Source organism: Leguminivora glycinivorella, chromosome 18 (genome assembly GCF_023078275.1).
Source record: "Leguminivora glycinivorella isolate SPB_JAAS2020 chromosome 18, LegGlyc_1.1, whole genome shotgun sequence".
NCBI classification, from domain to species: Eukaryota; Metazoa; Arthropoda; class Insecta; order Lepidoptera; family Tortricidae; genus Leguminivora; species Leguminivora glycinivorella.
Window position 1 is genome coordinate 17,637,223 of NC_062988.1, and position 27,765 is coordinate 17,664,987.

The 27,765-nt window shown below is 39.9% G+C and overlaps 1 protein-coding gene across 5 annotated transcripts in view; it reads right to left on the minus strand.

Moving 5' to 3' along the window:
- Positions 1 to 1,790: 1,790 nt before the first annotated feature.
- Positions 1,791 to 27,765, minus strand: part of LOC125235825 (protein Fe65 homolog) — a 123,390-nt gene continuing 97,415 nt past the window's right edge. For 4 of the 5 annotated variants that reach the window (XM_048142415.1, XM_048142417.1, XM_048142418.1 and 1 more), the window contains exons 4-15: positions 15,760 to 15,798; positions 11,087 to 11,295; positions 9,787 to 9,911; positions 9,009 to 9,127; positions 7,669 to 7,864; positions 6,603 to 6,730; positions 5,988 to 5,993; positions 5,504 to 5,697; positions 4,633 to 4,835; positions 3,653 to 3,829; positions 3,071 to 3,229; positions 1,791 to 2,163 (exon numbers count right to left, since the gene is read on the minus strand). In XM_048142415.1, coding sequence (XP_047998372.1) covers positions 3,089 to 3,229; positions 3,653 to 3,829; positions 4,633 to 4,835; positions 5,504 to 5,697; positions 5,988 to 5,993; positions 6,603 to 6,730; positions 7,669 to 7,864; positions 9,009 to 9,127; positions 9,787 to 9,911; positions 11,087 to 11,295; positions 15,760 to 15,798 — 1,537 coding nt within the window. In that variant the 3' untranslated portion in view covers positions 1,791 to 2,163; positions 3,071 to 3,088. The remainder of the gene's footprint in view (positions 2,164 to 3,070; positions 3,230 to 3,652; positions 3,830 to 4,632; positions 4,836 to 5,503; positions 5,698 to 5,987; positions 5,994 to 6,602; positions 6,731 to 7,668; positions 7,865 to 9,008; positions 9,128 to 9,786; positions 9,912 to 11,086; positions 11,296 to 15,759; positions 15,799 to 27,765) is intronic. The other variant, XM_048142416.1, reaches the window with a different exon arrangement.

Genomic DNA, 27,765 nt, shown 5'->3' on the forward strand with positions numbered 1-27,765 from the left:
ACTGCACTATGTTATAATGAACTACAAGCCGTTTTATGCACATCTGAAGGTAATTGATCGTTTAGTAATAGTTATTTGTTATACAAGGGGGCAAAGTTGTATTTTAACGCCGAGTGTGGAATTGAAAAACGAGCAAGTGAAAGGATTCTATAGTTGAACCACGAGCGAAGCGAGTGGTTCGAGAATCCTGAACTTGCGAGTTTTTTAACACACGAGAAGTAAAATACATTTGCACCCGAGTGTAACACAAAACTTTTCCCCTCACTATAGCGAGGAAACTACAACGCAAAAAATGCGTTTATCACTGCTTCCAGTAATTCCACAGGTGGTAAATCATCTTTATTACTAGATTCACCTACTTTTAGCAATTTTAAAGCAGTTAATTTGACTTTATTCAAGGTCAAATTACTTTACCCACTAGTGGATAAAATGCGTTTTTACCCGCTGCTATTAAAGGACAAAACACGTGTTTCCGAGCTACTGAGGGGAAAAAACATTTAAAAATTGCGATTCGAGTAAGATGTAAAAAACATGTAATTATGTAAAATAAAAATAAAAACTTGTGTATTCTAAAGTTGTGTATTCTTGTATAATTAGGCCAATCTTGTTCATAAATAAACACAATACACTATCAGATAAGATTGAAAATATATAAGTAAAATATCCTATTTTGTTACATACAATATGGTCAATGCGTATTGAGTAGCAGTTGTAAAATTGTATTTAAGTTGTCTAATATTCACGTTAGACGGTCGGGTGGTCTAGTGGTAAAGACGTTAGCCGCGTAAGCTAAAGACCCAAGTTCAAATCCCGGCTCGGCCACTGGATTATTTACTCGATTATTTTGATTTATGGTTAATTTAACATCAAATGTGCATAAAATACAATAACTCTCTAAATGACAGACCGTATACAAAAACTAATAGATATGTATATTGATACAGTCATGACGAAAGCTGTGTGAAGCCTGCAATCAGAACCTTACTGTGATGACAATACGATTCAAAGTCGTAGAAAATAATATTAAATAAATATCGAATCCCTCCTACGTAAAGCTGCATATAGCGGCTTGCAGTTGCTTGGGCATTAATGACATTATAGTTTTTTTAAATATAGGTAGTATTAGGAGAAATTTCACAAACAAAAAGACTGAATCAAAGGAGATTGATGTGATAGGTACTAAAACTTCTGTCCTCAAAGATATAGGCGAGACGACTAAAAAACAATTTTTAGTCCGTCAGTTGGATCATCAAAAAATTTTAGACATATTTTTTCTTTTTTCTCGTAAACGAAAAATGACGACGGTACAGTGCGTTGAAGTTTCGTGTGACGTCACGCCTAGGTACATTTTTCCTTAGAAGTGACGTCATAAGCCCCCACTCCGGAACTTTGATGCTCTATATCTTTATTTTTTCATTAATTAGAAAAAGCGAAAAATATGTGTTTAGTATTTTTGGGCGATCTAACTGACGGACTAAACAGAATACCATTTGTTTATGTAGTCGTCATCCCTATTCTTTCTATTTCATAACATGTCAAGATGCTTCAAATTCATTATACAGGGTGATTCATGAGTCGTGAGCAGGAGTGAACAGGGTACTGGGGAGGGTCACACTGAGCAACTTTCATAATGGGGCAACACTAAATTGTGATATTTCTTTTTTCTTAACTATGACTTAATTGATAGTTAATCATCAATTAAGTCATAATTAGAACGTAATTGATAATTAGCTATCAATTAAGTACTTATCAATTAAGTCATAGTTAAGAAAATAATCACAATTCAGTGTTGCCCCATTATGAAAGTTGCTCAGCGTGACCCTCCCCAGTACCCTGTTCACTCCTGCTCACGACTCATGAATCACCCTGTATAGTGGTAATATAGCGGTTCAGGGTCAAGCTGTACCAACCCTAATAATTTAAGCCGAAATCGCCCGAACGAGAATATTCAGTCCTGCTTTTTAACATCAAACACTTCTTACAATATCTAATGCATGTACCTATTAGTCAGGTATACCTCTAGGTACGTAATGTCAGAAACAATGGCTTCCCAAAAGCATAAATACGACTAGAAGGTTAATAGTATAACCCAAGCAACTGCACCCGATAATGCGCAAGCTACGCTGCGCCTGCGTCCGCCCGGTCGGGAGTAGCGTCCTCTATCTGCAAAAGAAAAAATCATAAAGACATTTATTTTTATTTATTTACAACAACGATACTTCTATCATTACAGTCACCTAATACGATAGTGTAGCAAATCTTAACCTAATTCTATATTAAAATTATCCTATTTAGCATAACACAATACAAATTAGCTTGCTTGTTGTGCTTCCCAACATAAGACAATTATGCTGAAAGTGAGGGTAGTTTCGCACCGCCCCTGCCGCCGCCGACCCCCGCTCCGAGTCAACGGTCGCAGCGAGCTGCGGCCCGCAGTCTGCGTCGGGATACCATCGGCATCGCGCGTGCTCAATGAAAATGCTCCTCGTTACGGAGCGAAACATGTCGAGCTACCTTCGACAATTTTACGTGTTACCCGATTTTACATGTTTAAATTAGCTTTAATGAAGTAATTTTCAGAGCAACGGAACGGATCTATCCGGATAGCAACTCGATGGCTAGGTACGCAGGGCTCTCGTCCACGGTGCCTCGCGCAGAAGCACATGTGTGACTTTCAGGCATCAGATCCCACTGAATAGGAGCGAATGATAACGTCTAGTATCTGAAGCCAACATTCAAATTCAACAATGAGGGGTTTATATATAATAAATAATAAATAAATAAATAAATATTATAGGACATTCTTACACAGATTGACTGAGTCCCACGGTAAGCTCAAGAAGGCTTGTGTTGCAGGTACTCAGACAACTATATATATATAATATATAAATACTTATATACATAGAAAACATCCATGACTCAACTCAACATGGAACAAATATCTGTGCTCATCACACAAATAAATGCCCTTACCGGGATTCGAACCCGGGACCGCGGCGTAGCAGGCAGGTTCACTACCGACTGCGCCAGACCGGTCGTCGAAGGTTTGTTTTATTTAAGTCAAGTTTACCTCTTCCGTCTCCCGAGTTCAAGAAGGCCGGCGGCCGATGACGGAGCCCACGATAGACTTCAGCGTCTGTCCGAGCGAGCCCCGCGAGTCGCCCGAGCCGGCCCCGGGGGAGCGCGGGGGCGCCCCGCCGTGCGCGTCCAAACATTTCTGGTAGCGGAGCTGAAAACAGGCCATAGATGAGCGTTTCGGAAAGAACACCGGAAAACCTCATTGTCAAAGCCTGGCGTTCACTAGGCTCTCCCACCGCCCAGTCGAGCCTCATTAATTCTCCTCCTCATTTCTTATGAAACTGCGTCCATTAACGATCATTCAGATGTACGACTCGATTCGACGCGACAAAATATCGACCAGTGGACGCCTGTAGGGCATGCAGAATCGGACCGGTTCCAAGAATTTCAAGTGCTCGAGGATTTAATATAGAGAAGAAATACATACCTATACCGGCAGCCTTATTAGTTTATACACTTAACAGCAGCTTCACATAGGCCTCCAAACGACGGCTCAGTATGAAAACAGTGCGTCTAATGTCTCATGTATTAAAGTGACTAATGGTATAAAAACGAATACTTATTAAGCTATTACCTTGCAGGCAGCCTCGATAGTCTTGCACAGCGCCCCGGACGAGGGCTCAGCGTGGAAACAGTGCGCTACGAACATGTCCTGCGCGGTGTGTACGATGAACGCGCAGCGGCGCACGTCGCGCCCAATGCCGAGGAACGACAGGTAGCGGACGCGACATTCCACTATCGGGCTCGATTCCTGCGCAGAAAAGTTCCATTCAAATCTTTTGAAGCATTGAGTCAGACATACATCATGATGTATTTGGTCCTCTCTAGGAGTACAAGCGGGAGATTGCCTAATAAGTTATATTTGTATCAGTTCGAAGTGTGTAACTGTCGTCACGAAACTGACAGTGAGTTAATTTTTGTTAACAACTTTCGCTAATTGGAGTGTCCCAAATTTAAAAAATGCCCATATGCGATCGTGCGCACTAAATCAATAATAAAATATTCTGTTTGTCACTGATATTTGATAACATTTGTGATAACACTTAAAGAGTGTATAAAGAGGTATATAAACCGCTATTTTATCTCATAAGTATATTTTTACTACCGAATAAGTATCTCGTGTGTGCATAACACGATTTTATTTCAACCATATTTGTGAGTATGTACTTATACCTATAATATTGTTTTTGACAAAGTTGCTTGCAAACGCTTGTATAATTATATTAATTATGTATGGTTGTCCGAGTAGGTACCCAAAATACGAGCCTTGAGCTTACCGTGGGACTCAGTCAATGTGGGACTTCATATAACTCTACAGACTTGATTAAATCCCTCAAGACACAATTTGCCACATAACAAGTAATATTTAATATACAATTTTATTACTAAACAACGTCCAAAGAAAATCAAGACAATTCGACTTCAATACAACGTTACAACATTGTCGTCAGGACGCTCCTGATCCTGACCCGACCCCATTATATCAGGAAAACGCGATGTAGGAAATAAAGTTTTTCCTATACAGTTATTAAAGACTGACTTCAAAAGCCTCACCCCTTCTTCAGTAATAGTGATCATCGATGGAGCAACAGCCACTGCCACAGGTCTCCAAGCCGACGGTGCCCTAGCTGCCGCTAAGCGTTCTAGCGCATCGTTGAGGACATCCATGCCAGTGGCGCGGGGCACCTCCGCGCTCCCGAGGTAGCGCGCGCGGACTGTCTTGCGGGGCTCTTCCATGGGCGTCGGGAATGAGGCCCCTGGAAATAATAGTTTGATTGTAAAACTTGATCAGATCAGGCATACTAGTTTGATAAACCTTATCGCATCGGTGCGTCCTTAGCTTACTTAAAAATATTGCGAATAGGACGGCCCGACGTGATTGCCCACCAGGACCAGGATACTGAACGGAAGATAGCAGTGACAGAAGTAGAGACGAACGATTATTAATTAGCATATCAGGAACCGAAGGGAGGTACATAAATAGAGAGAGGCCCCTGGAGAATCTAGCGCAGGGAGACAATACCTCGCTCGCTTAGTAACCATCTTATAGGTAGATTATGGTAAAGATGATGATGTGGTAGAGTTAAGCACAAGAACCTCATTAATTTCTCAATATAATGTCAACTTGAATCGTCAAGTTTCTGAGTTGACAATGACATCTTATTGCAAAATGCATGTGGGACGATGACACACTATTACGTACCAGCATCTAATTGGCATTCATGTTTTTTTCCTTTATTTGTGACCCATAATTTAAGCAATATTCGTGCCTACTCGACAGTCGTAAAACGTTGGCTATGCTCCGAGCTAGCCACATAACAGTGGGACACTTGGCACGTACTCCCAGGTCAGTACCAAAGTCCTGAAGTAATGCTACTTGTAGCAGGTTCCCGGTTAGTCAATACACTTTAGAACAGACACCAACCGGAGAGCGGGCGTGGACGCCGCGCCGCGGGCAGGTCGGTGGGGCGCGGCGGCGGCTGCAGGGAGCGCTCGATCATGATGCGCTTGCAGATGTCCCGCAGAGCGTTGGCGATGCTCCGAGCGGGCGCTTCGCAGCGGAACACGTGGCACATGTGCCGGCGGGTGGCGCGGTCGCGGGCTACGTAAGCGAAGTCCCTGGAAAAAGATTGGGTACAATTTTAGTCAGTTCTACATGTATAATCAGTACTGATAATGCCACTCAACAAAGACATGAAACATCCCATGCATCAACATTTTGCGACTTGGTGAATGGTTACCAGTGATAATAAGTGGAGTGCAATCATAGGTGGAAATGGCAGGTGCCATTGCCACATTGCTTTATCTCGCTCCAATCTATGGTTTTCGGCTTCACGCGAGGATGTGCCAAGCCGTTAGTGGTTGTTACAAAAGTGTAAAATGTATTCAGTACAACTATTTCTATTTACCTTTCACTGTTTCCAGGGAAGCACAAAAAGATGGAAATATTAAAACGTTTTCAATAAACACTTGTGGTAGGTAATTCAAAACATAGATTAGGTATTCATTTGATTTTTATTTAGGTGTAAGTAAACGAAGTAAAGACCGTTTCTACACAGTTAAGTTACAGTTTCTAGGAGAAACTACCCTGTACTGTATGAACTGATCTGGAGACATGACGCATAATATAATTATGTGTGACTCTTTATTAGGGGTACCAAGCTGCCAAGGTATCCATAGTTTCCTCCGGAGCTTATGTAGGTAGGTACGGTCAACCAAGAAAGTGGTTTACCACTTTTCGACTCTATTTTAAACTCATATGGTCGAAAAGTGGTAAACCAGTTTTTTGGCTGACTGTAAAGTGTCATTTGAAATTTTGCTAGTCGCTTTTCAATGAAGGAAAACATCGTGAGAAAACCGGACTACTTAATCCCAACAAGGCTCAGTTTCTCCCTGGGTTGGAAGGTCAAGTGACAGCCGCTTACGCAAAAACCAGTGTATAAGTCAAATCTTAGAATTAGTTGCCATGGCGGACTCCGGTGGAATGCCGGAATAAGGAAGATTAGTTTCCTAAAGTATCTCACCGTCCGTTATCTCTGCCGACCCCCCACACACGAATGGTGTGTATGGGCTGTGTGTGAAGAGTGTTCAGACTCTCAGGGTCTATGAGTTTGAGGGCTCCGTCGTCCAAGTCCATGAACAGGTCTTTGCCCTGGAAAGGAAAATGAGGTTTTTAAAGAAGTCGCTAGCGAATCATGTCAAGAACAGGTTCATCAATCAGAGCTTAGGTTATATGTACCTACCTACTCCAATAAGGGCCACTTGCACCAAAGAAAATGGAGGGTTAACCCGTAAACCACCATTTTATATGGAATTTGACAGATGACAGCCCACTAACCGCGAATTAAACTTTTGGTGCAAGTGGCACACTCAAAGGTTACGACAGATGGCGCCACCATATTAGTCCATACGATACGTGAGAGCGAAAAGATAATATGTTTTTTCTCTGTCACACATATGAATGACAGTGACATGCCTAGACACTTGCACAGGCGTCGCCTGGCGGGATAAAATGTCAGTGTGCCTCCTCATTAGAAAATAGTGCAAAAATGTCACCACAGTGATCGGTTTGGTCAGCAAAATGTTCTGCCCAAGATTGAGATCTGTAATCTGCAATATTCTGGAGTCAAGGTCTGGAGCCTCTAATATCTCTCTTCATGGGCCCACCAAAAAGACCAAGTTACAAACCTATTGGCGGAACTAGGTACTCATATCGCCCCAGCGTCCGACTTGGTCAAGCAGATTGTTTCGTCCCAAACTTCAAGTCCACGATATATTTATTCACGGCCCGACTAGATCGTTCAGAGTCAGGTCTGCTTCTGAGATCCTCCCCTCATTGGGCCCACCAAAAAAGACCAAGTCATAAACCTACTGACTGACAGACTCACGGTAGCTACTCACATCACGCCAGCGTCCAACTTGGTCAAGCAGATCGTTTCGTCCTAAACTTAAATCGGCGACACACTTGTTGATGGCCCGGCTCGATCGTTCTGGGTTCACATCTGCGTCTGAAATCCTCACCTCACGAGCTCACCAAAAAGACCAAGACATATCTAAAGCTGACAGACTAGAAGCTACTAGGCTACTCACATCGCCCCAGCGTCCGACTTGGTCCAGCAGATCGTTTCGTCCCAAACTCAAGTCCACGATGCATTTATTTACAGCCCGACTGGATCGTTCAGGAGTGAGGTCTGCCTCTGAGATCTCGACCCAGCCCAGAGACCGGACGAAGAATCGGACAGCCCGCGCGCTGTCCGGCTCAGGACGAGCTGGGAAACTGCGCCGTCTGAGGAAGGGAAATGGGAGTTATAGTTAAGTTTATGAAAAAATACTGTGAGCTTCACTTGAGTCGACATCGACGACAAAAACTGTCATTTGTTTTTATTTATTTAAACTTTATTGCACAAAACACACACTTGATGTCATCATCATCATCATCATATCAGCCCTTTATCGCCCACTGCTGAGCATAGGCCTCTCTTCTAGTACGCCACTTGTCCCGGTCCTGAGCTAGTCTCATCCAGTTGTGGCCCGCAATTTTCCGGATGTCGTCCACCCAACGAGCCAACGGATGCCAAGCGCTTCTTACATCTGTGAGCGGCCACCATTCTGTTAACATTTTAGTCCATCTGCCATCACTCTGCCTAGCAACATGTCCCGCCCAACTCCATTTTAGTTTGGTAATGACGAAACCCACGTCTAGCACCTTGGTGCGACGACGGACCTCGGCACACTTAATGTACAAAAGGCCAACTTAATGCCATGCTTTTCGCAGACTTTAGCTGCCGGCTGTTGTTATGAGCCTTACCTGATATAATCTAGGGATGCAAAGAGGAACGCAAACGAATCTCACGGCTAATTGGGTGGCTAAGAGGTAGTAAATATTGGGGTTTCGATAGCATTATCATAAGTTCTCAATTCCACAAATTGCATACATGTCATCATCGTAAGATTTTTTTTTTATAAATTATAAATATTGTGGGACACCTTATACAGATGAACCTAGCCCCAAACTAAGCATAAGCATAAGGATTAATTTCTGTAAAATCAAATCAAAAACAATTATTCATTAAGTAAGCCACAGGGGCACTTTTACGTCAACATTACAATAAATAATACGGATTTAACAAAATTTAAAAGCTACTTTAAATTAAAAATCTAACATGGTGAAAATAAACAAACTGATATGAAAATAAGAACAACTAAAGTATAAGTACTTAGGTACCTACTTTGTATTGGATACTTCAAAAAAAGCCTTCAAATTGAAAGTTTCAATGGACGTTTCACTTTAAAGATAAAATTTTGTATCAATTTTATTTAAATAAAAATGTAAAAGATTTAAACATAGGAATGAATACAGTGTACAGAGCAAAATTTGAAGTAACTCGTCAATAATTCCGATTAGAGAAATAGTTTATTTTGTAACTTACTTATATGACATCTCCTCCTTCCGTTTCCTCTCAGCCTCCTGGTCCACGTGGTCCGCCAGCGCCCCGCTGGTGGTACTTCTGGTCACGGATGAGGTCATGACCCCGTCGTACTTGTTCACCTGTGGATAGAATATGTTTCGATGAAGTGCGGGCATTGGGCTGAAAGCGCGTTGATGTCTTTTATTATGTACAATTATAGAGTTTGTACCAATTGTGATTCTAATGACCATTATAGTTTTGTAAATTCGAATATTATAAATTTATATTGTGAATTCTATTCATATTTCGAATGAGAAATGGGATCAAGATCATATCAGTTAGATTCGGTATAGAAGTCTAAGCGAAATAAGTATTCAGTTGGGGATGTCAAAGCATCAGCATTGTAGTTTGATGTATGAAGCAGTTAATTTTATTGACAATATTTTTTGAAAGATCAGAATTCGAAAACCGAAAACCATTTTGGTAAAAAATAGATCAGATACAGGACGAGGATAATAATAATAATAAGGTCGGTTGTCGTGAATTGTATACTTACAAGGGGCCTCTACGTGTTGGCTTTGGCCCACGCACGCCTTCCAAATGCCCGGGACCCCATGGTCCCGAGAATTTGTAACAGACAATACAAATGATAATAATAATAGTTTATTGCTTACCTCCGATAGCGGACAGTCTCGTACGATGGAGATTCTGGGCTCTTTGGCTTCAACAGGAGACTACTAGAGTACTTTTCACTCATGTCAACGTCTTTAAAGGAACAAGGGTTAAAAGTTATGATTACCTCTGATAGCGAGCAGTCTCGTACCATGGAGATTCTGGACTCTTTTGCTTCGACGGGCAGCATCTTTGGTATCTCTCGCTGGATTGTGCCGCTTTTTATGTGCCAGTAGTAGGGGCCATCCATGTCTGGAATGAAAGGAAACAAATGTTTGGTCAGTTTAATTGTTCAAAATATCGATAATTTGCACAAAGGTCTTAAGCTTCAGAAGTGTGGGGTGCTTATTGTACGGATCCCTTGGAACGCGAGTCCGACACGCACTTAGCCGGTTTTGGACATACTCAGGCGAAAGACATTAAGGATGAACCCTCGAGGCCGGGACGCCCCCGTGCCTCTTCTCAGAGCCCTCCTGCTCCAAGCGCACTTTCTCTAAACTCCCATTATTTTTCTCCCATTCTCTTTTGCTACATTGATCTCTTGGTCTCTTTGAGAGTCACATTTTGGACAAGATTTCTCGCCTTGAAATATTACTAGATCTTTATAGAGCTTAGACGTAACCTACCTTAGGAACTGTATCTTTTGTCATTCAGTATAGAGAATTCTAGCAACGCCGACCTTGAAATTCTGGGATCTTATTGACTCCGTCTTGTTAAGAAGCTAAGCAACCAGCTAAGTTAGCTAGAGCGACCTGAAAAGTCCATAAAAGTCTTTGTTCCTATCATCCTCTTAATTTTCTTTCACTTCTTCTTTAGCTGCGTTAGCCACAAAGACTACAAGTTCGATTCCTAATATTGAAAGAATTCTGAGTATGTTACAGTCATGTTTCTCCCACCCCGGCGAGAGAGGCGGCTCCCTCTTGGCGCGCAGCTTGACCGGGATGGCGTACAGGTCGTCGTTGGGCCCCTCGGCCGAGTGCGGGACGCCTGCGTGCCTCTTCTCCGAGTCCTCCTGGTCCAAGCGCTTACACTCTACACACTCATTCATTCAATCATTCATTCAGACCTATTAGTGCGCATTCATTCACTGTGATCCAGATTTCTCATATACTGAAATAATTTTGAGCTTGAGAATCATTATTTAGTCACAACTTACTGTGTCTCTCGTCAGATAGAGAAGTTTATAGTCAACTGACTAAGCTCATTCTCTTATACTTTCTTAGTTAGACAGAGAATTGAGGATTTTGGCAATGTTTATTACTTTAGATGCAACAGTATCAGAGCTCAAACATTCATTTTTAGCTGTGTTGGCCACAGAGAGACTAAAAGGTTGATTACTTTAGATATCTCAAGGAAGTATTTAAGTCAGCTAGAGCGACCTGAAAAGTCTGTAAAACTTTTGTTCCAGTGTAAGAAGAGAGTCTTACCCTCATGTTTCTCCCACCCCGGCGGGAGAGGCGGCTCCCTCTTGGCGCGCAGCTTGACCGGGATGGCGTACAGGTCGTCGTTGGGCCCCTCGGCCGAGTGCGGGACGCCCGCGTGCCTCTTCTCCGAGTCCTCCTGGTCTGCGCGCTCTTTCTCGGGAGGAGGGGACTCTTCGCCGCCATTTTGGGGGGTGATGAGGCCGGTTTTTTCACTGGAAAAAGATAAATATCGGTGAAGGAGACGGTTGTTTTGGAAAAAGTTTAAGTTCTCAGATGAGAGACTAGATGTGGAACTTCTAAACCAGAGGTCATGAATTTGTAATTTCTAATCATATGATCTCCATGTCTACATTTACATCCATTTAGTGAATACAAGCTTAGCGCCTCCATACAAACGCTCAGCTGATATGTTTAGCGCCTCCATACAAACGCTCAGCTAATATGTTTTCTGAGTGTAGGTACACTAGGTACCTACGTAGTAAATTCTATTTTTTTATAACCAACCGCTTTTAATGAAGGTAACCGGACTAATTTTAAAATGTTTCGTTCCCGTCTGGATTCCGTAAAAATAACATTCTTCGTTAATGTAAGTTATTTGGACGGCCTTGCATTTTTATTGTTGTGTTGCAGTTAACCTATTACGTTAGGGAACATAACTGACTCACTGTGTCGGCCTTAACCAGATCTAATGTTCACTAAACCTGTGACTCACCATAATGGATGCCGCGCGTTTTAGGATTCACTCAAGGTAATATCGACAGACTGAAGTCATTTGTTGATTGTCAAACTACAAGGTTGTTTAAAATGGAGTTCAATGGTTTTATTTAACTGAGATTTGTTTATATATTCTGTCAAGCCGTGTCCGATAGAAATCTTGAATTTCGAACCTTTTTCTAGTTACTTAGTAACAAACTTGTTTGATTTATAGCTCGTTTATTGGTACCTTATTTGCTAAACAAAATCAAAAATGTTTTAGAAATAGTGTTCGTAATATTTAAAGTAGGTACTATGGAAACATGGAAAAAATGGACCAGTTATATTTGTCCCCCAGTCGAGTCAACTGGGATGAGTTCTGTGACACTTGTAAATTTTCCAAATTACGTATAGGTACTATGTTCGCAGAATATTTTTGAAAAATAATTAAAAACTAGGGTTGTCTATTGTTTGCCCGACAGTCATTTAACATAATATTCATATGCCCGAATTTAACTTGCCTGAATTTCATTTGCCCGAATGATTTGTTTACCATAAAAATTGTATGACATACTGGTTGTTTATCCGAACATTACCTTCCATAATCATACAATGCCATACTATTTGTTAGCCATATTATTAAGTGCAATAATATGGTTTAATATAATATTCAAACGCCATAAGCACAGTTTCATTTTCCAGGGGGTCACAGTTCTAACCTAACCTAACCTACTTTTCAAGCAGTTTCATTTTCCAGGGGGTCACAGTCAGGGCCGGATTAAGGGTAGAGCGAGTGGAGCGGCCGCTCTAGGCGCCACATGGTAAGGGGGCGCCAAAATCGAGGATGTGGAAAAATCCATACAAAAAAATTATACGTTGCGTGGGCGCGCACATATCACAAAATGGCGAGAGGAGTCGGGAATGAATCCACTATTGAAAATCTAGATTTGTAATTCAGATTAAGTGGAAAGTTGCACCACATTGCCAACATATACCAACATTCATAAGGGCGCTGTTACTAGGGCGCCGTAAAAGGAGGATTCTAGCCCTTGACGAACTACATTGTTGTGCGGAGAACGACAAAGTTACGTCGCTATCCAAATGCAAAAATATGAGTCTACCCGATAGTCCAAAGCGGAGTTCCTCATAAAGCCAAAGGCGCAAAACGTTTCAGAGAGGCGCAATTTTGTGAGTCACAGCAGATGGTGAGCGAACTTCAAAGCACTAAGATCACTTATTGGCAAACTAACGAAATGGGCATCTCGACGGTGACGATCGAGTCCGCAGTTAATCTCTTTATTAACTCTTAGTATTATCAAGGGTATTATAAAAATAATAGTGATGGCGAAATATAAGGCCTAAAAGTCGGGAACATAGGCGCCCTGTGAAGTCAAAATACCCCAAAATATGTCAAAGACCGCAGCTCTGCAGAAAATGAAAGCTGGAAAGTTCGCGGATTCCCCGCTGACGGGTTGAGTCTTAATAAATCGAGTAAAAAAAATCGCGCTCGCTTCGCTCGCGCTTACTATTTATATGTTCTCTTTTACATAGTTAAATACTTAGGAAAATATCCGAATCTGCTTTCCTGACTTAGCTACTACAGTGCTCCATTTTGTTTGTTATTTTATGTATTTACATAGGTATGATATCCACGTTCAGCCACGTAACTATACTAGGGTGCCACTACGAAAGTCCAACCATTTGTCCTTTTCGTACTCTGTATCTGTATGATGAAATCCATGGATTCTGTATTACGTTAATCTTAAAATTACGGCATTACTATGAAAAAAATTTCGCGCTCGCTACGCTCGCGATTTATTTTCCTACGTATAGTGAAACCTTACCTAGGGGCGCCGAAACTCAAACTCGCTCTACCCTGATCGAGTTCACGGGCCGGCGCTGGTCACAGTTCTAACCTAACCTAACCTACTTTCTGATAGCAGTTTTATTTTTCAGGTGGTCACAGTTCTAACCTAACCTAACCTACTCTTCAGAGAGCAGATTCATTCTTATCCCATTCTTTTTAGTACTTCTAGTAGTGTCGTCTCTGTGATAATTACGCATTTCGATGATTCTGCCAAATCACATTATGGAAATTGACTTTTCGGGTCGCTAATTTGGATGACAAATGATGGTATGGAATGTGGTAATTACTGATTTCGATGATTCTGTCAAATGACATTATGGAAACTGACTTCATGGGAAACAAAGTTTCTGGCACTTGATTAATATAGTAAACAATGATTATGGCATAAGATGTTATGAGAAACAATATTATGATTGTTGAATAGGGTGGCAAATAAAATTATGGCAAATGAAATTCTGGCAAATGGGGGTATCCCAAAAACTAGTTATACGCGTTTAATATATTATAGTACTATCAGTATAATCTATTGTAAGTGCTGGTAGCTTAGCGGTAAGTACGTGCGACTTTCGTTCCGAAGGTCGCGGGTTCGAACCCCGGCTCGCAACAATGAGTTTTTCGGAATTTATGTGCGAAATGTCCTTTGATATTTGCCAGTCGCTTTTCGGTGAAGGAAAACATCGCGAGGAAACCGGACTAAATCCAAAAGGTCTAGTTTACTAGCCAACTCTTGGGATTAGTTGTCAAAGCGGACCCCAGGCTCCCACGAGCCGTGGCAAATGCCGGGATAACGCAAGGAGGATGAGTATCTATTGTAGATTCCGCCAAATACGAGAAAACAATTAAGATCATTAATTTTTATGTACATTTATGAACCGCACCACTAATCACCTTGTTTTGTATAAGTGTATTGGCGACTTATTTTATTGAATTTTTAAAAATACCCTCTATGTTTATAGTTCTTTCGTTAACTTCACACAAAATAAATGTATTTGTATAGTTTTAAGTTCTCATGTAAGCGAATTGTAAATTCTTAGTGAGAATAAAGCACCTAAAATAATAACGCAATGTTCATTTAATATTTGACGGCAAGAAGGCGTGCTTAAAAAAGAAATAGCCTGATACCCCCGAGTACGTAGCCGAATGGCACAAACGCTCACGAAACGAAAATATCTCTATCGATCTTGATCTTGCGTATTGGCGCGATAGAGCCAGGCTACTTTTCGCGGCGTTTCGTTTTAGTTTCGCGTCGCAGAAATGCCATTCGGCTACGGGGCCTGAACGGCATAAAAAGACGCTCGTCGTCCCGCTGGACGCCCCGCTAGTCGCTTGTGACAGACCGTACACTATAAAACGATTAACCGGGCGTAATTCGGCGAAGCGTAGAGCCGGGGTCTGTGTTAACTCGATAAAGAATTAACGAACTACGCTTTGACGATGACAATTGGATTTGACTAGTCCAGTTTTTGAGTTTTTCTTAAACAAACGTGCATAATGGTTGCGGTTATTGTCGTGAAAAAGGGAGTTCGAAACCAGTGGCGATAAATTAAAGTTTTAAATCGACACGAGTTTCGAATTTCCTTTCGCACGTGTATCGAACGTATCGTACGATGTTCTTCAGTGGTGGCCTTCCGAACTTTCGACAAGGCATATAATGAAGCACTTCTTGCACTACCGCGTAAAAAAAACACCATCTATACTGAAAATAGTAGTTTTCAGTACAGATGGTGTTTTTTATACGCACTAGTGCGAGAAGTGGTTCATTATATGTCAGGTCAAAAGTTCGTAGGGACATCTGGGTGGCTAGCCGAATGGCACAATCGCTCACGAAACGAAGCGCTAGTAGATATCTAGATCTCTATCGCGCTTGCGTATTGGCGCGACAGAGCCAGCGGCGTATCGCTTTCGTTTGGCGTCGAGAAATGTCATTCGGCTAAAAAAACGTCGTACGATACACGTGCGAAAAGGAAATTCGTAACTCGTGTCGATTTAAAACACTCCCTTCGGTCGTGTTTTAATTTATCGCCACTCGTTTCGAACTTCCTTTTTTACGCACTTGTATCGTAATGTACTATTATATTGTATGTTTTAGTCGTTAAAAATAACTATGTATACTCACTTTGTTTTGGTCACGGGCGAAGCAGCCTCGTCTTCAACTCTGCAACAAAAGAGAACCTGTTAATATAAATAAAAAACTGTATAAATATTCATAACCACTCTTAACCCACTTCTAAAAAAACAATTAAAGATAACTTATGCACGAAGTAAAACTGGGGCAAGTATGGAAATATGGAATTAACTTATGAGTGTGCACATTTTTAATAACCGTATTATAACTCTTACAGGATCAATTTGATTTCAATGGAAAAAGTAGTCGGTCTTAGCCGGTGATAGGGCCTGATTATGTATTTGAGAACCTAAATCCCGGCCACATGTTGAGAAGGGTTAAGTTAAGAATTCCATCATCCTATCCTTCCATGAGTGTCGCAGAAGTCGACTGTGGGATATGGGTTCAATTGTGGTTTGGACGAAAGGCTGGCAACCTGTCACTGCCATATTGATATTTGATTTCTTCTTCCTTCGTCCCCTTCAATGATAAGAGGGCAATGAATCTTGAGCAGTTTCATGTGCTCTATCTAGCCCTTTTGGGAATACAAGCGTGATGTTTATGTTCCTAAATGCAAGGGCGGATCCAGCTTCGTGCCCAGGAGGGGGGGGGGGGGTCACGTGGTATCCGCGCATGCATAAATGTAGGTCATTTTTTTTTTTTTTAATACCACGTCGGTGGCAAACAGGTATACGGCCCGCCTGATGGAAAGCGGTCACCGCAACCTATGGACGCCTGCAACTCAAGGGGTGTCACTTGCGCATTGCCGACCCATTAGAAACTTGTACACTCCTTTTTTGAAGAACCCCATAGCATTCTGTAGAAAACTAGCCGTCTCAATGGAGCTGCTTGTTTATTCTAAAAAGTAATGAAATCTAGACAAAGTGCCAAGTTTAAGGTTCCTTACTAAGATAACTTTATTATTATAGTTAATGTTGTGTGACTTGGACGTTGAACGCGTGCCCCCTGATTAGTCATTGTCTAAAAAAGATCGTAAGTAAACTTGGAAGCACAATATTGCGCTTTTGTTTAAAAAGATAGGTATCAGACAATGATATCATACTCTTTATAAGTGTCTAAGATAACTCTTTGTTTTACCAAGGTTGAAATTACCTCATGCGTGTATTTTTTTAAGTAATGTCATTGCATATTTATAATTATGATAAGTACTTAATTGATAAGTTTGTTGACCTAAATGAATCGAAATGAATCATGAATCTATTAAGTAGGAATTTTTTATTATTAGAAATAAATACATACTACAAATTATACTATTAAAATTATACTAGACTTAGAAAATTAAAACTAAACTATTCTAAAAAAAATACCTAAAAATCTAAGCCCTGGCTTCTCGGCAAAGTGCCCATCACGCAGGCAGCATTCTCGCGCTGTATTGCAATAGCAATTCTTTGCGCGAGAAAGCTACCGGCGCGAGGGTCACTTGGCTTCCCCAACTCCCTGAGAAGCCCACACGCTCCTAAGTAGGTATGTATGTTTCGGTATGAAAATTAGACAAGTTTTATTAGCAAAGAATGTTTTTGAAGCAAGAATTGCGAATTGTACATACCTATTTTTATTAAAAAAAGTTTAAGTGTATAAGGGCATTTATGTAATTTTATTTGTGTGATGAGCGCAGATATTTTGTTCCTGAGTCATGGACGTTTTCTATGTATATACGTATTTGTATGTTATATATATCGTTGTCTGAGTGACCTGCAACACAAGCCTTCTTGAGCTTACCGTGGGACTCAGTCAATCTATGTAAGAATGTCCAATAATATTATTTTTTTATATTAAAGGAAAAAATGGAAAAATTTACGCTTCCGGCGGGACTTGAACCCGCACCATTTTTGCAATCCGTGCAATGCTCTTACCAATTGAGCTACGGAAGCCACGCCGGACTTCGCAAATCTTTCCATGCCTTTCCTTATGTACACACGTCTTGGGGTGACGTCTAGCGCCATCTACCGACAGACTATTACATCTTGTAACGGCACTGGAGTCTCAAGTTATATTGAGAATTCACCAGTAACAATGTGCTAACCCATACTAAATTAATTTTTATTAAGCAGAAACGTCTGCTAACGATTCTAAACATTTTTTATATTAAAGAAAAAAATGGAAAAATTTACGCTTCCGGCGGGACTTGAACCCGCACCATTTTTGCAATCCGTGCAATGCTCTTACCAATTGAGCTACGGAAGCCACGCCGGACTTCGCAAATCTTTCCATGCCTTTCCTTATGTACACACGTCTTGGGGTGGCGCTAGACGTCACGTAAATTTTTCCATTTTTTCCTTTAATATAAAAAATGTTTAGAATCGTTAGCAGACGTTTCTGCTTAATAAAAATTAATATTCATTTATTTATCTTTAACACCCGACGCAAAAACGAAGGGGTGTTATAAGTTTGACGGGTCTGTCTGTCTGTATCTGTGTGTGTCTGTCTGTTGCATCGTAGCTCCCGTACAGATGAACCGATTTAGATTTAGTTTTTTTTTGTTTGAAAGCTGAGTTAGTCGGGAGTGTTCTTAGCCATGTTTCATGAAAATCGGTCCGCTATGTTGGGGTTTTTTTCAAAATTTAATTGTGTGGTTAGAAGATATTTATCTGCATACATATTTACTATAATTAACAAGTATAGGTAAGTATATTATCTCAATCCAAATGCGCCTGAAAAAGTCAGCATTTTTACCTAATTAAACTTAAAGGTGCGCCCATTGACTTAACAGTCCGCACTGATTCTACATATTTTTCGACAAGCACTCACAAATACGTACACGTCTCACATTTATCATCATCCCAGCTTTAAATCACAAATAGAAACTTTAATCACAATTCATGACAATAATACACACTCTGTACATTGTAACTTTTTTCACATTGTAAAAATAAGACTTCTCATCTCACAGCCGTCTGCAGCCTTTCAGTACGAACGTATGACCGTCTTCGGCCACGACACGCAAGTGTGGTCAGGCCTTAATAGGTACCTTTCTCTTACTTTTTAATACATTAAATGTTAGCTGTTATTCAAATTACTGTAAGTACGCTTGAAACAATGTTTTAGATGGAGTTTTTTGTCAATTATTACGCAAAATAGTAATTTACGTTTATTGCAATTTGCTTTATTCTGCCACGTTACAAAAACAGTAAGCAAACTACTATAGGTACTTGCGCAAAACATGACGATTCGGATGACAGTTCCTTCCAATGCAATTGGATAGACTGAATCTTAAGCATTCCCATATTACGTACCTACTTTTTTATTGTGTGAATGAGTTTAAACTATGTCACTAAATATAAATAAAACTTCAATTAAAGCTCATAATTATTAGAAGTGATAACGCCTTAGCCTATAGGCGGCAATACAGTATGCTACTGATATGTTTACATACATACCTATGTGTCTGTCTGTATGTAATATGCGTACCTACATATTTACTGGTATTTTCATACTGTACAAAAGAAGACCGTTGCTACAAAATAGTCCTCATTAGAAATTTAAATACCTCTCAGAATTCACATGCAAGCATGCGTTCGTTTTACGACGGAGTAAGTTAACTGCTCTCCGGAGCTGTCATTATGTTTTCCTTGAAAATACTAGGAATAGATAAAAAAAAAACTATTTTATATGAATAAATTGAAACAATTGAAAATCAGCCAAGAAAAGAAACACCGATTTTAAGATAAAGTGGCTTCTGGAGTTTTTTATATTTCCAGAAAAATGCTGAAAAAAAGAGATTCAGATTCAGAATTTTAATTTTTTTTTTAGAGAGACAAATAAAATGAAATGAAAGAGCCAATAGGAACGATTACTATTGGCTTGAATTTTCTTTTACTAGAATGGCAGTCACCGTAGAAACTAGTGCCGTCGGCAAATCATGAGATTTGTTGTCAAAACGGATGTCAGGCTCTCATTGACCCGTGGCAAATGCCGGGATAACGCAAGGAGGATGCTTATAAATTTTAGTAGGTATATATATAAAATTAGTTTTAGTTAGGTATGTAATGTCTAACTTCCTCGAATCAGAAACTTAACTTTTTAGCTTTAGTCTTTAAACTCGAGCAATCCATTTATCTCCCAAACTACTTCCGTTTCAAAATGGCGAGAATTTCCGGTTTGATGTGTTAATAAAGCGAGCTGTTCAAAGTTGTATGGGGCATGCAGACGCTCGCTGAGAGCGGGCATTATTTCAGCTCAAGCGGGTTTGGTACAAACGATAACAGAGAGCGAATTCAATGAAAATGTACTATGGAGTAACATTTTTAACCCCCGACGCAAAAACGAAGGGGTGTTATAAGTTTGACGTGTCTCTCTGTCTGTCTGTCTGTCTGTCTGTTTGTCTGTCTGTCTATATGTGTGTCTGTCTGTGGCATCGTAGCTCCCGAACGGATAAACCGATTTAGATTTAGTTTTTTTTTGTCTGAAAGCTGTGTTAGTCGGGAGTGTTCTTAGCCATGTTTCATGAAAATCGGTCTACTATATCGCAGTTGGGGGCTTTTTTCAAAATTTTAATTTTGTGGTTAGGTTATTAAAAGATAGATGGTCCACATGACATACCTCGGACAATGGTGATCGAATATATGAAAAAGGTGCGTTCCTACTTACACAGTCTAAGCTCGTAGGTGAACGCGTACCTATGGTTTTATAAGTGAGATATAGTAAGTTGACTGGTCGCGTTTTTGACAAATAACTCGCATTTGAGCAGTTCCCGAATACTTTGTACATAGCCACGTCAGCAAATTTTAATTGATCCTATTTTGTTACCAACATTAAATATAAAATAGGAATAATAAAAACAAATTTAACTTATTCCTTAATTTTTGTACAAACTTTTCCAGAACTGCTGATTTACTGATGTATGAAGTTACAAGTCTTCCCTTACTTCCCTTACTTATTCCTCTATGTTAGTATGAACATGCGTACGCGTGCTTTCAACTTTCCGATGCGTAAGCGTCTTCATAGTAACGAGCGATTCCTCATAAATAAAATGCGGCTCGATTCTGATAGATGTGACTTCACCCTTAGTCCGCTATCGTCTCTTCCTTGCACTCCCTCACATTTTTCATTTTTCAACCTGCAAAAGTACGATCTCACGTACCCTTTTGTGTCTAGCGAGAATGGGCTCCGATTTCTTCGCTTCGCCGGCAAACAGCACGTGTGTTGCTGGACGTGACTTTTGCTGGGTTTTGTTACTTTTGTTTAAGTGATTATCCTGTTCTATTGAAGTTGAACTTTAACTGGGTTTGTAGGGGCTATTGTAGGAGAAAAGTTGGTCTATAAAAGTATGTACTTTAGATTATTTTGATTTACCTACTATCACCGCTTATGTAAATTCAACTTTGACGACTTATTCATCTAACAAACCCATACCATTAAGTTTTGTAAGATTTTTTCGTGTGTTTCAAACTATTCATGATTCATCTCTTCTCTATCTTACCTTATAAGACAAAGTCGCCCGCCGAGTCTGTCTGTGTGTGTGCGTGTCTTCGCGATAAACTCGAAAACTATTGAATGGATTTTCATGCGGTTTTCACCAAAGAATAGAGTGATTCTTGAGGAAGGTTTAGTTTGAATTTAATTTGTTTAAATAGTTTGAAATATGACAATATTTGCTAATCTAGTCTGACAAAATTCCGCTGGCTGAGAGCTTTAATCGAAAACGCTGCCCAAACCGTTTGAGCTATATGTAAACAATGTATGGCGAAATTGTGTATCTCTCTTAGACCTACAAAAAAGTCCAGGATGGCATACGTATATCTTTTACTGATAATTTACTATAACCATTTTTATAATAACCCTCATATAACCCGGCAGCCTTCGTAGCTCTTCTGGGGCGAGCCACGTCTAGTGTATAATAAATTTAAAAAAAACCCGTGCGTAGCTGGGACGGGCCGCTAGTATAAGTAAGAAAAGAACGGCAAGGCAAATCTAGTGATTTCCACAGTCGGGTAAAGACTGGATTTGCTTTGTTTCTTAGTTGATTTTTACAAAACAGGACCTCATTGGACATTGGACTTAAAACAAAATATTCTTTCGGAATTTTAGATGAAAAGGGACGACAGATCCTCTTGCGTATTGGCGCGACAGAGCCAGACTGCATTTCTGTCGACGTCTGGCTTCAGCTACGCCGGCTCAAATTCTCATAGAATACCTTCCGCGCAAGAAAGCCACATATAAGCAATATCCAGAGTGCAGATGCAATTCTGCAGCGAATCAGAAACGTGATCCAAATCAAAACACTCTCGGGATTGCTTTATTGTGGTGGCTTTATGATGCAATTGTGGTTGGGTTTGTTTCTTGGAAATATTCGGTCTGAAGTATAATATAATAGATAATCACGGGAAATACAATAGGCGAGACGACTAAAAAAAAACTAATTAGTCCGTCAGTTAGATTATCAAAGAATTTTAGACACGTATTTTTTCTTTTTTTTCTCGTAAACGAAAAATGACGACGGCACCGTGACGTTCCGCCTAGTACAATTTTTACTTAGAAGTGACGTCACAAGCCCCCACTCCGGAACTTTGATGCTCTATATCTTTGTATTTTTATAATTCTAATAATTCTTTGTATTCATTAAAATTTAAAAGCGACGAAAAATATGTGTTCTGTATTTTTGGACGATGTAACTAGTAAAGTAAAGTAAGTAAAAGTAAAAAGTATTTATTAAGCAAACACAAAATGAACATATTGGTACATCTGGCGGACCCCAAACTAGGCTGAGCCTGTATCTTGGGACCCTGGAGTGCGAACAAAATTAGAATTATTACTTAACTTAGGTTTATGAAGACTGGAAGAGCCAAGGTAAGGTAACTGACGGACTATACAGAATACCATTTCTTTATGTAGTCGTCATCCCTATTTCACCACCCCCTTTGTGTCGTAGAAGTCGACTGTGTGATATGGGTTAAATTGTGGCGCATGCGAGATCCTGGCAACCTGTCACTGCAATGTCTCGTTTTCTTTCAACCCCTTATTTGTAAAGAGTGGCACTGAAACTTGAGTAGTTCCATGTGCTCTCGCTTCCTACTCCTTTATGAGATACAGGCGTGATTGTATGTAGGTACATATGTAATTCTTATGAACTTAAACGGATAACATACTCTAAAGAAAAAGCTGTCGAACCCACTGGCGGCGAAGCCGGGAATCGAACCCGGGTCTCCAGCTAACGCGGCTGACGTGATAAACCGTTACAACACCTCGACCGCCGAGGTACCCGTCGAAATTTCTCCAGTGTATATTGTCTCTGAAGCTAGGCGCCTTTGACCACAAATTGCTCGCCCTTAGAATTGGTCAAAGGCGCCTAGCCTACACTGGAGAAATTTCGACGGGTACCTCGGCGGTCGAGGTGGTGTAACGGTTTAGCACGTCAGTCGCGTTAGCTGGGACCCGGGTTCGATACTCGGATTACTCGGCTTCGCCACCATTGGGCTTAATCGCTTTTTCTTTAGTGTACGGTATCTATTTCAGTTTATAATTTATATAGTAGCGTTACTACTTAATAAAAAAACAAATCAAAAAATATTTATTAAAATAATTTGATTTGTTCCCTACATCGATATGTAATTTTATTCTTGTTAGATCAAAATCGCAAAGCGCTAAAAAATCTAAATTAGTACAGACAAATCTCAAGTACTAGTACCTAGATCAAATGGCTCATGAACCTCATGATTGCCATTACTCAAGTTTATTTCATCGATTTTCAACTGTTTTAACCCGTGCACCGCTCGCCGTAAATCCGCACTACTCGATTAAATCGAACTGCTCGTAAATCGCATCGAACAAACATTATTTAAGCACTTTACGAGGCTTCCGACACTAATACGTGATAAATTTAAGCTAGGGGTTTTAACTATAATTTTATATTATAGATTTCGATTATTTCTAATAAAATGTTTTTTTTTCTACTTAAGTAGTCAACGGCATTGTATTTTGAAATGAAGAATGAAATAACTGTTCTATGTAACTGATCTAGATTGCTTACCATCCATTGATAGGTACACTAATACCTGTTGCATCAATCACATTTGACAGACACAGACATCATCGTCACGCAGCAGAGGTGTATGGAACTTCCCATACAATAAAATTTAACGAATGTTTTAACGGTGACAGACGATATGGTGCCACCGGTCCTAATACGTAATAAACTGTTTTCTAAAAAGCTGCTTATTTCAAATGTAATTTTATAGATTTGATTTACCTCTATTATAACGATAAATTGTTTGATTCCAAGAATTCCTTGTTCATATTTTGCGGCATAGACTGAATATGATTCTTATTTTTACGTTCAAATGTGTTATTATAAATTTTAGTAAGTATAGACACATGTTATCCTTTTTAGGGTTCCGTAGTCAACTAGGAACCCTTATAGTTTCACCATGTCTGTCTGTCCGTCCGTCCGCGGATAATCTCAGTGACCGTTAGCATTAGAAAGGTGAAATTGGTACCAATATGTATATCAATCACGCCGACAAAGTGGTAAAATAAAAAGTGGAAAAAAATGTTTTTTATGGTACCCCCCCCCTGACTGATTTTTTTTTTTCATTCCAACCACAACGTGTGATATATTGTTAGATAGGTATTTAAAAATGAATAACGGTTTACTAAAATCGTTTTTTGATAGTATATTTTCGGAAATAATCGCTCCTAAAGGAAAAAAAGTGTGCCCCCACAAAAGTAGAACTACGAGTATATAAATACTTTCTAGGAAAATTATTTTGAACTTGATAGGTTCAGTACGTAGTTTTTGAGAAAAATACGGATAACTACGGAACCCTACACTTAGCGTGGCCCGACACGCTCTTGGCCGGTTTTTTACATTCTTTGTTGTAGCTTAAACAAATGCGTTATTATTTTGTTATTTTTTTTATCAGGATATATTTATACTTATTTACTTACTGCTAGACAATTAGCGCGTGAGTGTTTTGTAAATCTATTAATCATCCTCCTTGCGGCATTTGCCACGGCTAATAATGCATGTTAAGCCTGGGTTCCGCTTTGACAACTAATCCCAAGATTTGGAGTAGGCACTAGTTTTTACGAAAGCGACTGCCATCTGACCTTCCAACCCAAAGGAGACCTTATTGGAAGTAGACCGGTTTCCTCACGATGTTTTCCTTCACCGAAAAGCGATTGGATAATATCAAATCGAACTTAATTCCGAAAAATTCATTAGTGCGAGCCGGGATTCGAACCCACGACCTCCGGAGCGAAAGTCGCACGTACTTACCGCTAGGTTACCAGCGCTTCCTGTTTTGTAAATCTATTAATCAATCGCCGTAAATGTTATTCTACAAATATTTTTCTTACATACTGTGATAAAACCAATGTATGTTATTTTCACGTTATTCCTGTCTTTTTCCCGTAAACCACGAGTAAATTCCACCACAAAATACAGCAGAACTTTACAAGCTGTTTAACGGAAAGTTCAAAGTGACAAGCTAAGAACGTGGAGCAATAAAAGCAATGTAGTTGTATTACAAAGTTGGCAGTAATAGGGTGGGTGCCGAGTGTGAGCGAATTCATCACGTAGCGACTGAAGCGTTATTAAAGGCGTAAAGCATAGGCGGAAGCGATTTGTATAAAGACAAGATTTATAATTACATACACATACATACAATCACGCCTGTATCCCATAAAGGGGTAGGCAGAACGAGTGAGGGTAATTTTTGAATAATCGCTTTCCGCTTACTCCTTAGCCCAACCTTACCATTATTATCGCCCGCAACGGATGTAGTTCCTCGTGTGGGGCCGTTAAACCGCGCTGTAGCGTTTTCAATCCCGGAGGGCGAAGTTTAATATACCGGGTTTATAACTGTTGACATGGGGATTAAGAAATACGCTCGGAAAATGGGAAAAATTGGAAAAGGGTGAGGTAGGTGTTTTTGTAATATTTATTAAACTGTGTGAGCAAGGTTTTGACACGTTTTGACTGAGAATATAGCTTTGAGATAGATTGCGATAGCTTTAAGAGGACAGAAAATATTATAAATATTTCCATACCGCACGAATTAAAGTCTTCCATAGTGATAATGTCTCCCTATATTCATTTGTTTTTACGTGACATAAGCCCTTTGTGATTTGTACTACTCATTTCATATCGTACCAATTTGACTCTCCTCCCATAGTGTTAAAGTCGTTTGCCGCTAAACGTTGACTGGTGATTACGCCGTTCAGTGACGTATGCACATGCATGATCGATAGTGCACCTGCGCAGTGCGCACTGCAGGTCGGTGCACTCGTTACGCAACGGCGCCCGGTTCTGTAATGACGTATGTCCAGGGAGTTATGGTACTGGAGTTAGGTTCATTATTTAGTTGAAGAATTTACTGAGGGGTAAGGATAATAATTGATAGTATTTTTTTTATGGGTTAGGAGGCAAACGAGCAGACAGGTCGATGGTACACTGAGAGAAAATACAACCAGTTTTCATGTTCGTTCAACAAGTTTTTTGGTTAAAATAGCGCCTACGTGCTCGTTCAAACAACAAACTACTTGTCATTTGAATCGGCAATATATTTGAATCAACAAGTCGATTTTATAAAAACAACCTGACACATATTGTTTTAAACATACGTTTGGCTGATTCAAACGGATAAACCGCAACAAGTCGAACTTGTTAAATTCACAATGCAAATTTTTCACAGTGTAAGCGATCACTGCCACCCATGGACACCCGAAACTCCAGAAGTGTTGGAGGTGCGTTGCCGGCCTTTAAGATGGGTGTACGCTTTTCTTGAAGGTTTGAAGGTCGTATCGGTACGGAAATACCGCAATAGGAGAGATGATTACCATTTTCATTTTAATGGATCTTACTTGAGCGTGCACTTTTCAATCAGGAGGTCGCGCGTTCGAACCCCGGTTCGTACCAATGAGTTTTTCGGAACGTATGTGCGAAATATCATTTGATATTTGACAGTCGCTTTTCGGTGAAGAAAACGACAAAACGTAGCGAGGAAACCGGACTAATTCCAATAAGGCCTAGTTATCCTTCGGGTTGCAAAGTCAGATGGCAGTCGCTTTCATAAAAACTAGTGTCAAAATTCTTGGGATTAGTTGTCAAAGCGGATCCCAGGCTATCGCGTTCTGTGATAATAGTAACAAAAAGCAAATAAGATAAAACATAAGTTAATCACATAGTTAAAGATGAATGAATGACCTACTCAATATCTGAGTCTAGACTTTAAGACTAAACTGATCGTAAAAGCTTAAAATCTCGTCGATCATATGGTTTTTAGTGCTCATAAAGTGCTCCACATTCTGGTCTTTGTTATCTAGTATTAGAAACAGCAAAATGGCACTGGCAGTGAGAGGAACTACCATGTATTTTGTGAGATTGCAGAATTTTATTGTTCATTTAAACGATATAGTGGTTTCCATACTTCTAAAATACTTTTAAACAAATTACTTCGACAACTAAAGTAAAATCCATAATCCTACGGACCAAATTGACAAGTAAGTGTGAACAAATGTTGCCACAGTTTGGCTAGTGTCGTTCTTATCGATATTAAAATTATTATTACACCGTAGATTTAAGGTGCACCCAGACGGGACAATCAAATTGGCAATTTGATCGGCTAACCAATATACCAACTTTTTCAGTGATTTCGACAGATCAAAAGGTCTGTAGACCCCTGATTAGAGATATTTCTTTTTAATTTCAAAGCAGCAATAATATTATATGAAAATTATATAGATATTTATGATATACTTGCCATAGCATGATAGATACTTTATCCCCATAGATCGACGACAACAACGTACAAAGTGCAATCTGCGATTTTTTCTTGTAGCAGATAGCACCTTGTACGTTGGTGGGTAAGGTGCAATTTTCAAAAAAAAAAATGCAGATTGTACCCTATACGTTGTTGTCGTCGAGATATGTGATAAAATTGAAAACATAATACACCGGCTGGGAATTAATAATATTTTATAATAAAGACTAGTAAAATTATCGTCTGAGATAGTATTTTATTTTTTACACACAATCTCGGAAAGCTTTTTATGTTTTAA